This window comes from Taudactylus pleione, unplaced genomic scaffold (genome assembly GCF_031769625.1).
Source record: "Taudactylus pleione unplaced genomic scaffold, aTauple2 ptg003751l, whole genome shotgun sequence".
NCBI lineage: Eukaryota > Metazoa > Chordata > Amphibia > Anura > Myobatrachidae > Taudactylus > Taudactylus pleione.
The window spans coordinates 36,868-50,136 of NW_028288073.1; the positions used below are offsets into that span (position 1 = coordinate 36,868).

Below are 13,269 nucleotides of genomic sequence, written 5' to 3' on the forward strand. Positions count from 1 at the left end.
TACACCACTACATACCTGTCCCACATCATTTACACCTCCCCATACCTGTCCTATATAATTTACACCTCCACACACCTGTCCCCCATCATTTGCACCTCCACACACCTGTCCTACATCATTTACACCTCCACATATCTGTCCCCCATCATTTACACCCCCACACACCTGTCCCCCATCATTTACACCTCCACATATCTGTCCTACATCATTTACACCTCCACACACCTGTCCCCCATCATTTACATCTCCACATGGACATGTCATATGTACGTTACAGGTCATGCATGCTCCATTAAGAGTTTTAACACGTCTTAGATACTGTATGTGATTTGTATGTTACAGGTCATGTATGCTCCAGGCAGAGTCGGACCGTGTCTTAGAGCTATGGGTCAGTGCCGTGCAGAGAAGCATTACTACAGCGTACAATGAGAATAAAAGAGACAGTGGCAGTCTAGTAAGTGACACACAGAGAAGACCGATAACAGCTAATACTGCAGTGTAACATCGTATTGTCTCCTCTCCCCAGCGATTGCCCTGATCTGAGGCACCGGCACAGCGGCTAATACTGCAGTGTAACATCGTATCGTCTCCTCTCCCCAGCGATTGCCCTGATCTGAGGCACCGGCACAGCGGCTAATACTGCAGTGTAACATCGTATTGTCTCCTCTCCCCAGCGATTGCCCTGATCTGAGGCACCGGCACAGCGCCTAATACTGCAGTGTAACATCGTATTGTCTCCTCTCCCCAGCGATTGCTCTGAGCTGAGGCACCGGCACAGCGGCTAATACTGCAGTGTAACATCGTATTGTCTCCTCTCCCCATTTGCCCTGATCTGAGGCACCGGCACAGCGGCTAATATTGCAGTATAACATCGTATTGTCTCCTCTCCCCAGCGATTGCTCTGATCTGAGGCACCAGCACAGCGCCTAATACTGCAGTGTAACATCGCATTGTCTCCTCTCCCCAGCGATTGCCCTGATCTGAGGCACCGGCGCAGCGGCTAATACTGCAGTGTAACATCGTATTGTCTCCTCTCCCCAGCGATTGCTCTGATCTGAGGCACCGGCACAACGGCTAATACTGCAGTGTAACATCGTATTGTCTCCTCTCCCCAGCGATTGCGCCGATCTGAGGCACCGGCACAGCGGCTAATACTGCAGTATAACATCGTATTGTCTCTCCCCAGCAATTGCCCTGATCTGAGGCACCGGCACAGCGGCTAATACTGCAGTGTAACATCGTATTGTCTCCTCTCCCCAGCGATTGCTCTGATCTGAGGCACCGGCACAGCGTCTAATACTGCAGTGTAACATCGTATTGTCTCCTCTCCCCAGCGATTGCCCTGATCTGAGGCACCGGCATAGCGGCTAATACTGCAGTGTACCATCGTATTGTCTCCTCTCCCCAGCGATTGCTCTGACCTGAGGCACCGGCTCAGCGGCTAATACTGCAGTGTACCATCGTATTGTCTCCTCTCCCCTGCGATTGCCCTGATCTGAGGCACTGGCACAGCGTCTAATACTGCAGTGTACCATCGTATTGTCTCCTCTCCCCTGCGATTGCCCTGATCTGAGGCACCGGCTCAGCGGCTAATACTGCAGTGTACCATCGTATTGTCTCCTCTCCCCTGCGATTGCCCTGATCTGAGGCACTGGCACAGCGTCTAATACTGCAGTGTAACATCGTATTGTCTCCTCTCCCCAGCGATTGCCCTGATTTGAGGCACCGGCACAGCGGCTAATACTGCACTACAACATCGTATTGTCTCCTCTCCCCAGCGATTGCCCTGATCTGAGGCACCGGCACAGCGGCTAATACTGCAGTGTAACATCATATTGTCTCCTCTCCCCAGCGATTGCCCTGATCTGAGGCACCGGCTCAGCGGCTAATACTGCAGTGTAACATCGTATTGTCTCCTCTCCCCAGCGATTGCTCTGATCTGAGGCATCGGCACAGCGGCTAATACTGCAGTATAACATCGTATTGTCTCTCCCCAGCGATTGCCCTGATCTGAGGCACTGGCACAGCGGCTAATACTGCAGTGTAACATCGTATTGTCTCCTCTCCCCAGCGATTGCCCTGATCTGAGGCACCGGCATAGCGGCTAATACTGCAGTGTAACATCGTATTGTCTCCTCTCCCCAGCGATTGCTCTGATCTGAGGCACCGGCATAGCGGCTAATACTGCAGTGTAACATCGTATTGTCTCCTCTCCCCAGCGATTGCCCTGATCTGAGGCACCGGCATAGCGGCTAATACTGCAGTGTACCATCGTATTGTCTCCTCTCCCCAGCGATTGCTCTGACCTGAGGCACCGGCTCAGCGGCTAATACTGCAGTGTAACATCGTATTGTCTCCTCTCCCCAGCGATTGCCCCGATCTGAGGCACCGGCACAGCATCTAATACTGCAGTGTACCATCGTATTGTCTCCTCTCCCCAGCGATTGCTCTGATCTGAGGCACCGGCTCAGCGTCTAATACTGCAGTGTAACATCGTATTGTCTCCTCTCCCCAGCGATTGCTCTGATCTGAGGCACCGGCACAGCGGCTAATACTGCAGTGTAACATCGTATTGTCTCCTCTCCCCAGCCATTGCCCTGATCTGAGGCACCGGCACAGCGGCTAATACTGCAGTGTAACATCGTATTGTCTCCTCTCCCCAGCGATTGCCCTGATCTGAGGCACCGGCATAGCGGCTAATACTGCAGTGTACCATCGTATTGTCTCCTCTCCCCAGCGATTGCTCTGACCTGAGGCACCGGCTCAGCGGCTAATACTGCAGTGTACCATCGTATTGTCTCCTCTCCCCTGCGATTGCCCTGATCTGAGGCACTGGCACAGCGTCTAATACTGCAGTGTAACATCGTATTGTCTCCTCTCCCCAGTGATTGCTCTGATCTGAGGCACTGGCACAGCATCTAATACTGCAGTGTAACATCGTATTGTCTCCTCTCCCCAGCGATTGCCCTGATCTGAGGCACTGGCACAGCGACTAATACTGCAGTGTAACATCGTATTGTCTCCTCTCCCCAGCGATTGCCCTGATTTGAGGCACCGGCACAGCGGCTAATACTGCACTACAACATCGTATTGTCTCCTCTCCCCAGCGATTGCCCTGATCTGAGGCATCGGCACAGCGGCTAATACTGCAGTGTAACATCGTATTGTCTCCTCTCCCCAGCGATTGCCCTGATCTGAGGCACCGGCTCAGCGGCTAATACTGCAGTGTAACATCGTATTGTCTCCTCTCCCCAGCGATTGCTCTGATCTGAGGCATCGGCACAGCGGCTAATACTGCAGTATAACATCGTATTGTCTCTCCCCAGCGATTGCCCTGATCTGAGGCACTGGCACAGCGGCTAATACTGCAGTGTAACATCGTATTGTCTCCTCTCCCCAGCGATTGCCCTGATCTGAGGCACCGGCATAGCGGCTAATACTGCAGTGTAACATCGTATTGTCTCCTCTCCCCAGCGATTGCTCTGATCTGAGGCACCGGCATAGCGGCTAATACTGCAGTGTAACATCGTATTGTCTCCTCTCCCCAGCGATTGCCCTGATCTGAGGCACCGGCACAGCATCTAATACTGCAGTGTAACATCGTATTGTCTCCTCTCCCCAGCGATTGCTCTGATCTGAGGCACCGGCTCAGCGGCTAATACTGCAGTGTACCATCGTATTGTCTCCTCTCCCCTGCGATTGCCCTGATCTGAGGCACCGGCACAGCGTCTAATACTGCAGTGTAACATCGTATTGTCTCCTCTCCCCAGCGATTGCTCTGATCTGAGGCACCGGCACAGCGGCTAATACTGCAGTGTAACATCGTATTGTCTCCTCTCCCCAGCGATTGCTCTGATCTGAGGCACCGGCACAGCGTCTAATACTGCAGTGTAACATCGTATTGTCTCCTCTCCCCAGCGATTGCCCTGATCTTAGGCACTGGCACAGCGTCTAATACTGCAGTGTAACATCGTATTGTCTCCTCTCCCCAGCGATTGTCCCGATTTGAGGCACCGGCACAGCGGCTAATACTGCAGTGTAACATCGTATTGTCTCCTCTCCCCAGCGATTGCTCTGATCTGAGGCACCGGCACAGCGGCTAATACTGCAGTGTAACATCGTATTGTCTCCTCTCCCCAGCGATTGCCCCGATCTGAGGCACCAGCACAGTGGCTAATACTGCAGTGTAAAATCGTATTGTTTCCTCTCCCTAGCGATTGCCCTGATCTGAGGCACCGGCACAGCGGCTAATACTGCAGTATAACATCGTATTGTCTCCTCTCCCCAGCGATTGCTCTGATCTGAGGCACCAGCACAGCGGCTAATACTGCAGTGTAAAATCGTATTGTTTCCTCTCCCCAGCGATTGCTCTGATCTGAGGCACCGGCACAGCGGCTAATACTGCAGTGTAACATCGTATTGTGTCCTCTTCCCAGCGATTGCCCCGATCTGAGGCACCGGCACAGCAGCTAATACTGCAGTGTAACATCGTATTGTCTCCTCTCCCCAGCGATTGCCCCGATCTGAGGCACCGGCACAGCAGAAGCGAGCAGACGTCTGTGCTCAGGATACTGTATTGCGGGTGCCAGGGAATGCCGCGTGCTGTGACTGCCGGGCAGCAGAACCAGACTGGGCCAGTATAAACCTGGGGGTGACTCTCTGCATTCAGTGCAGTGGAATTCACAGGTGAGCAAACTTACTGACTCAGGGCAAGGTTTATAACAGATAAGAGCCATCACTGATAGGCGCCTGGTTCTCAGCCAAAACCATAGTGCCAGTCAGTATGAGGCTGTATCGGGTATGCCCAAAACATTAGTCCCCCCACCTCTCTAGGGCTCATCCCAGTACACCTATAGGACCTTATTCAGAGCCGCACGCAAGCAGTCTGATGTTTAGGCTTTACGCATGCACTGCGGCCGGCGTGCGCGAGTCCCACCGAGCGACTGAAGTTCAGTCGCTATGGGGCTCGCAACAAGAACAGGCAGTTGTCGATGGTGAGTGACATCTTGCCCCGATTTGTAGGGGGGTGGCTGGACAAACACAGGCGTTCCCCTAGGAACGCCTGGCATTTGTAGGAGGTCTTACTGACATCACTAGTATTAGAGCAGGAAGCCCACTCAGCCTTGCGGCAGCCTAGACCCTACCCTAGGGTCTTGTCGCAAGGTTGATGGTCGTGATTATCGCGATGGTCTCCTTGCCACTCACACAAGCTGTGGGTGGTCTCCCACAACTTTGCGAGCGGCTGGAGAACATAAAAATAAAAAAAAACGCCCACAATCCCAGCGTGCGGGCAGTGGCAGCGAGCGGCTCTGAATCAGGCCCTAGTCTTGGTGTCTTGTGGTAATTGTAAAAGTTTAAGAACTGAATTAATATTTTTATATTTTTCTAAAATGTGTTAACAGGCTGCGGATTCCCGGGCATGCTGTCCCTTCTGGTTCTCAAAGTACCAGCATGTTTCAGCAGCCATTTAAATTGGGCATCACAGGACTAGTGGGGACTTGTTGCGCACCAGTAATTTAAATGATTAATTCTATTATTAACCGATTATTTTTACTCCAGTACCCACTGCCCGGGGGTGTGGGACTAATAGCCCGGGGGTGTGGGACTAATAGCCCGTGGGGGTGGGTCTAATAGCCCGGGGGGGGTGGGTCTAATAGCCCAGGGGTGTGGGACTAATAGCCCGGGGGGGTGGGTCTAATAGCCCGCAGTAGAGAATCTCCATGTTTACTGATCTTTCATGACTTTGTGTAATAACTGCAATGTTAGGGAGTATGACATTATGCCCATGTAATAACTGCAATGTTAGGGAGCATGACATTAGGCCCATGTAATAACTGCAATGTTAGGGAGCATGACATTATGCCCATGTAATAACTGCAATGTTAGGGAGCATGACATTAGGCCCATGTAATAACTGCAATGTTAGGGAGCATGACATTATGCCCATGTAATAACTGCAATGTTAGGGAGCATGACATTAGGCCCATGTAATAACTGCAATGTTAGGGAGCATGACATTAGGCCCATGTAATAACTGCAATGTTGGGGAGCATGACATTAGGCCCAAGTAATAACTGCAATGTTAGGGAGTATGACATTATGCCCATGTAATAACTGCAATGTTAGGGAGCATGACATTAGGCCCATGTAATAACTGCAATGTTAGGGAGCATGACATTAGGCCCATGTAATAACTGCAATGTTGGGGAGCATGACATTAGGCCCATGTAATAACTGCAATGTTGGGGAGCATGACATTAGGCCCAAGTAATAACTGCAATGTTAGGGAGCATGACATTAGGCCCATGTAATAACTGCAATGTTGGGGAGCATGAAATTAGGCCCATGTAATAACTGCAATGTTGGGGAGCATGACATTAGGCCCATGTAATAACTGCAATGTTAGGGAGCATGACATTAGGCCCATGTAATAACTGCAATGTTAGGGAGCATGACATTAGGCCCATGTAATAACTGCAATGTTAGGGAGTATGACATTATGCCCATGTAATAACTGCAATGTTAGGGAGCATGACATTAGGCCCATGTAATAACTGCAATGTTAGGGAGCATGACATTAGGCCCATGTAATAACTGCAATGTTGGGGAGCATGACATTAGGCCCAAGTAATAACTGCAATGTTAGGGAGTATGACATTAGGCCCATGTAATAACTGCAATGTTAGGGAGCATGACATTAGGCCCATGTAATAACTGCAATGTTAGGGAGCATGACATTAGGCCCATGTAATAACTGCAATGTTGGGGAGCATGACATTAGGCCCATGTAATAACTGCAATGTTGGGGAGCATGACATTAGGCCCAAGTAATAACTGCAATGTTAGGGAGCATGACATTAGGCCCATGTAATAACTGCAATGTTGGGGAGCATGACATTAGGCCCATGTAATAACTGCAATGTTGGGGAGCATGACATTAGGCCCAAGTAATAACTGCAATGTTAGGGAGCATGACATTAGGCCCATGTAATAACTGCAATGTTGGGGAGCATGACATTAGGCCCATGTAATAACTGCAATGTTAGGGAGCATGACATTAGGCCCATGTAATAACTGCAATGTTAGGGAGCATGACATTAGGCCCATGTAATAACTGCAATGTTGGGGAGCATGACATTAGGCCCATGTAATAACTGCAATGTTAGGGAGCATGACATTAGGCCCATGTAATAACTGCAATGTTAGGTAGCATGACATTAGGCCCATGTAATAACTGCAATGTTAGGGAGTATGACATTATGCCCATGTAATAACTGCAATGTTAGGGAGCATGACATTAGGCCCATGTAATAAATGCAATGTTAGGGAGCATGACATTAGGCCCATGTAATAAATGCAATGTTAGGGAGCATGACATTAGGCCCATGTAATAACTGCAATGTTGGGGAGCATGACATTAGGCCCATGTAATAACTGCAATGTTAGGGAACATGACTGTACACAGTGCTCCCTCACTACTTAGGCGATGTCAGGTTCTCCTCCCTGTAACCTCCTTATCTCATCTTTCCTATGTAGAAGCCTGGGTGTCCATTTCTCCAAGGTCCGCTCGCTCACCCTGGATTCCTGGGAACCGGAGCTTGTGAAGGTGATGTCTGCTTTGGGGGTGCTGATTTTAGAGGAGCTGTGTATGGTTATAGGATGGAATCAGTGTCAGTGGGACCGTTGGTGCGTCCAGGTGCTGATTGTAGAGGAGCTGTGTATGATTATAGGATGGAATCAGTGTCAGTGGGACCGTCGGTGCGTCCAGGTGCTGATTGTAGAGGAGCTGTGTATGGTTATAGGATGGAATCAGTGTCAGTGAGACCGTCTGTGCCTCCAGGTGCTGATTGTAGAGGAGCTGTGTATGGTTATAGGATGGAATCAGTGTCAGTGGGACCGTCTGTGCCTCCAGGTGCTGATTGTAGAGGAGCTGTGTATGGTTATAGGATGGAATCAGTGTCAGTGGGACCGTCGGTGCCTCCAGGTGCTGATTGTAGAGGAGCTGTGTATGGTTATAGGATAGAATCCATGTCAGTGAGACCGTCTGTGCCTCCAGGTGCTGATTGTAGAGGAGCTGTGTATGGTTATAGGATGGAATCAGTGTCTGTGGGACCGTCGGTGCCTCCAGGTGCTGATTGTAGAGGAGCTGTGTATGGTTATAGGATGGAATCAGTGTCAGTGGGACCGTCTGTGCCTCCAGGTGCTGATTGTAGAGGAGCTGTGAATGATTATAGGATGGAATCAGTGTCAGTGGGACCGTCGGTGCGTCCAGGTGCTGATTGTAGAGGAGCTGTGTATGGTTATAGGATGGAATCAGTGTCAGTGAGACCGTCTGTGCCTCCAGGTGCTGATTGTAGAGGAGCTGTGTATGGTTATAGGATGGAATCAGTGTCAGTGGGACCGTCTGTGCCTCCAGGTGCTGATTGTAGAGGAGCTGTGTATGGTTATAGGATGGAATCCGTGTCAGTGGGACCGTCGGTGCCTCCAGGTGCTGATTGTAGAGGAGCTGTGTATGGTTATAGGATGGAATCAGTGTCAGTGGGCCCGTCTGTGCCTCCAGTTGCTGATTGTAGAGGAGCTGTGTATGATTATAGGATGGAATCAGTGTCAGTGGGACCGTCTGTGCGTCCAGGTGCTGATTGTAGAGGAGCTGTGTATGGTTATAGGATGGAATCAGTGTCAGTGGGACCGTCTGTGCCTCCAGGTGCTGATTGTAGAGGAGCTGTGTATGGTTATAGGATGGAATCAGTGTCAGTGGGACCATCTGTGCCTCCAGGTGCTGATTGTAGAGGAGCTGTGTATGGTTATAGGATGGAATCAGTGTCAGTGGGCCCGTCTGTGCGTCCAGGTGCTGATTGTAGAGGAGCTGTGTATGGTTATTGGATGGAATCAGTGTCAGTGGGACCATCTGTGCGTTCTGGTGCTGATTGTAGAGGAGCTGTGTATGGTTATAGGATGGAATCAGTGTCAGTGGGACCATCTGTGCCTCCAGGTGCTGATTGTAGAGGAGCTGTGTATGGTTATAGGATGGAATCAGTATCAGTGGAACCGTCTGTGCCTCCAGGTGCTGATTGTAGAGGATCTGTGTATGGTTATAGGATGGAATCAGTGTCAGTGGGACCGTTGGTGCATCCAGGTGCTGATTGTAGAGGAGCTGTGTATGGTTATAGGATGGAATCTGTGTCAGTGGGACCGTCTGTGCCTCCAGGTGCTGATTGTAGCGGAGCTGTGTATGGTTATAGGATGGAATCGGTGTCAGTGGGACCGTCTGTGCCTCCAGGTGCTGATTGTAGCGGAGCTGTGTATGGTTATAGGATGGAATCGGTGTCAGTGGGACCGTCGGTGCCTCCAGGTGCTGATTGTAGAGGAGCTGTGTATGGTTATAGGATGGAATCAGTGTCAGTGGGACCGTCGGTACCTCCAGGTGCTGATTGTAGAGGAGCTGTGTTTGGTTATAGGATGGAATCAGTGTCAGTGGGACCGTCTGTGCCTCCAGGTGCTGATTGTAGAGGAGCTGTGTATGGTTATAGGATGGAATCGGTGTCAGTGGGACCGTCTGTGCCTCCAGGTGCTGATTGTAGAGGAGCTGTGTATGGTTATAGGATGGAATCCGTGTCTGTGGGACCGTCTGTGCCTCCAGGTGCTGATTGTTATGTAACTATGGAAGTGGGGTATAGTTATTATTGTATTACTGTTGGTTTGCATGTACATCACACAAGGTCAGATATTAGCGTAGTCAGACTAGGGGTACTGTGATGAGCCATAGACAGGTGGGCGGTAACATTAATTACTAACTTTCACCTGTTAACACTGCACCGACAGCCACCAGTGGTGCAGGGAATAGCCCCAGGCTTCACCAATGCCCAGGGGTATCCTCGGGAGGGATGACCCCTTTTTTGGGGGGTCCCCACTTTCTGAGGATTCCCAGAGCTGGGGTGACCAGTTTGGGGCTGGAGAATGCTTTGGCAGGGTGGACCCCTTTGATGTGTGTCCCCCTGCTATGGTATGATGCCCCTGTCTGGTTGAGCCCGGTGCTAGTTTATGGAAATATGGGGGAACCCATGCCGTTTTCTCCCCATTTTTACAGTTCCAGAATGGGCACCGAGGTTCGAGGCTGGTTATGCTTTTGTGGAGGATCCCACACTGATTTTTCTCTATTTTTTAACCCTTCATTTTCAATGTACACACACAGAAGCACGGCACAGATCCGACTGAGCACACGGATCTGTGCAGGCTTCAGCAGAACATGCACCTCACAGGCACTTCTATTCATTTCTTTTATTCTGCTCCATGTCCCATCACGTTTTATAGACAGTTCTTAGTAAATACATGAGTTGCAATCTCGGGCAGACAAGATTCGTATTAAATTTACACCCCGTACAGGGAAGGACTATTACAGTACAGTGTTACTTCTGGATGGAGCTCATCATCTTCATCTACAGCTGAGTCTAAAGGCCTCTTAGTCATATACTTGGGAGGAAATCCATGTATGGGGCTATATTAGGTGGATACATGTATGTGGTATATTATTTGGAGATACATGTGTGGCGGTATATTTTTAGTTGGATGTATGTATGGGGCTATATTAGGTGGGGTCTATTAATTAGGCAGAGGTGTATATGGGGTATGTTAATTAGGTGGAGATGTGTTTGGGGTCTGCTTATTGGGTGGAGGTGTATATGGGGTCTGCTAATTAGATGGAGGCGTTTATGAGATCTGCTTGTTACATGGATAAATGTATGGGGGTCTACTAATTGGGTTGAGGTATCTACATTTAACATTGTTGTCACTTGTTTACAGCTAATGTGTGAACTTGGAAACAACACCATTAATGGGATCTATGAAGCTCGGATTGAAGAAATGAACATAAAAAAAACAACGTCCTCCAGCACACGGTGATGTCATTAAACCTTGTTAATGTAATGTAACAGTCATTGTACGTCATGACATGTAACAGCATAGACCTATGACATCACAGCAACAGTTCCATATTATTAGGTTATGTAGGATGAGCTGCTATCTAGCTTGGGGTCCTACTATGCTTATTGGCTCGGAAACGCCTGGAAGTGCGCACAGGCAGAGACGTAATGTGAAACCATATCTCCCGGAGCAGGTGCACGCTATGGCGCCATCTGGAATACTATGGTGTGGCCATCATGTGGACACAAGTTCAAATGGTAAAAACAAAACCATCAGGGGCAGTGTGGAACTGGGGCCTGAGAGGACCACTGGAGAAATGCAATGGGAGGGGTCCATGGACAGCACAGACCACCACACAGCACATGAGCAGTGCCCATCTATAAGGTGGTGTTAGTTACTATGAATAAGATGAAGGGTACAGTGTAACCTATAGCTCTCCAGCTATTTCGGGGCTACAAATTCCAGCTTGCCCAATGACCGGACATACTGTGCTTTGTAGTCGTTCCACAACACTAAAGAGCCAGAGACACTGATATTATTATTATTATTACTATTATTACATGTTATTTATAGGGCGCCACAGGTGGTCCGCACACCGTACATACAGTAAAGGGTACCCAGAACATTACATTACAATACAGTAACAAATTATAAACAGAGCACCAGTAACAATTAGCAACACAATTCTCCATACACTATACAGCTGGGAAGGTGAAGGCTGTCATAGAAGTGCTAGAGAAGAGAGCTGTGTGACAGTGGGGAGGAGGACCCTGCTCCTAGGAGCTTACAATCTAGGGGAGAGGGGAGACAGACAGATAACATGAGGCATGAGTGTGTAGAGGGGGACCTGAGTGCAGGAAGTAGGCGAGGTAGAGATGGCTGAGGCAGGAGGGACAGAGACTTTATGACAATTATGTGGTGGAAGGGTATGCTTTGATGAACAGGTGGGTTTTCAGTGCACGTTTGAAGCTCTACAAGGTCGGGGAGAGCCTAATCGAGTGAGGGAGCTCATTCCAGTGAAGGGGGCTGCACGAGCAAAATCTTGGATACGAGCATGAAATGAAATAACCAGGGTGGAGGAGATGTAACTGTCATTGGCAGACTGGAGTGAGCGGGAGGGAGTATGTAAGGAGATGAGGTTGGAGATGTAGGGAGCAGTAGCATTAGAGAGGGCCTTGTATGTGAAGGTGAGGAGTTTGAAGAGGATTCTGTAGGGGAATAGGAGCCAGTGCAGGTTTTGGCAGAGGGGAGCAGCAGAAGTGGAACGGCGGGAGAGGAAGATAAGTCTAGCTGCTGTATTGAGAACAGACTGGAGGGGAGCAAGATGGCAACGTGGGAGGCAGTAGTCAAGCCGAGAAATGATTAGTGAATGAATAATCAGTTTGATAGCACTCTGGGAGAGGAAAGGCCTAATATGAGCGATGTTGCGTAGCTGGAACCGACAGGATTGAGCGTGGGGTGTGAAGGAGAGGGTGGAGTCAAGGGTGATGCCCAAGCAGCAAAGTTGGGGGACAGGAGAGATGATTGTGTTGTCAACAGTGATAGCGAGATTGGTTGGAGTGGAGACTCTATTAGGGGGAAAGATGATGAGTTCGGGTTTTGTCCATGTTTAGATTCAGAGAGCACTCAGACATCCAGAAAGAGATGGTGGAGAGGCAACTGGTTACCTGAAAGAGGACAGAAGGGGAGAGTTCAGGAGAGGAGAGGTATAGTTGCGTGTCATCGGCATAGAGGTGGTATTGGAGGCCAAAGGAGCTAATGAGTTCTCCTAATTTAGAAGTTTACAGGGAGAAGAGCAGTGGGCCCAGGAGAGAACCCTGTGGGACACCAATGGGAAGGGTGGAAGGGGGAGAGGTGGGGCCAGAAGCAGACACAGAAATGGAGTGGTTGGTGAGGTAAGAAGTGAACCAGGCATGGACGGTGTTAGAGATGCCAAAGGTCTGAAGGGTGCGAAGGAGGAGAGCATGATCCATGGTGTGAAAGGCTGCAGAGAGGTCCAGGAGGATGAGCAGAGAGAAGTGGCCCCTGGATTTGGCTGCAAGCACGTCATTGGTGACTTTGGCCAGGGCAGTTTCAGTGGAGTGACATTGGCGAAAGCCAGATTGGAGAGGGTCAAGGATGAAGTTGTCAGAGAGATAGCTGGTGATGCGGCTGTAGACAAGTCGCTCAAGTAGTTTGGGGGCAAAAGGGAGAAGAGAAATCGGGCGGTAATTGGCAGGTGAGGACAGGTTGAGGTTGGTTTTTTTAAGAATAGGTGTGACAAGAGCATGTTTGAACTATGAGGGAAAGATGCCAGTAGAGAGAGAGAAGTTGAAAAGGTGAGCAAGGTGGGAGCAGGCAGTGGAGGAG

General features: G+C 49.8%; 1 protein-coding gene across 1 annotated transcript; it reads left to right on the top strand.

Annotated features, from left to right (window-relative positions):
* Positions 1 to 342: 342 nt before the first annotated feature.
* LOC148430435 (arf-GAP with coiled-coil, ANK repeat and PH domain-containing protein 2-like) lies at positions 343 to 10,899 on the top strand (the record flags this gene model as incomplete). The annotated part of the gene is made up of 4 exons (XM_088466599.1): positions 343 to 454; positions 4,511 to 4,686; positions 7,537 to 7,606; positions 10,801 to 10,899. Coding segments are annotated over 4 exons (457 nt in total), but the record flags the coding sequence as incomplete, so codon positions are not given.
* Positions 10,900 to 13,269: the final 2,370 nt, after the last annotated feature.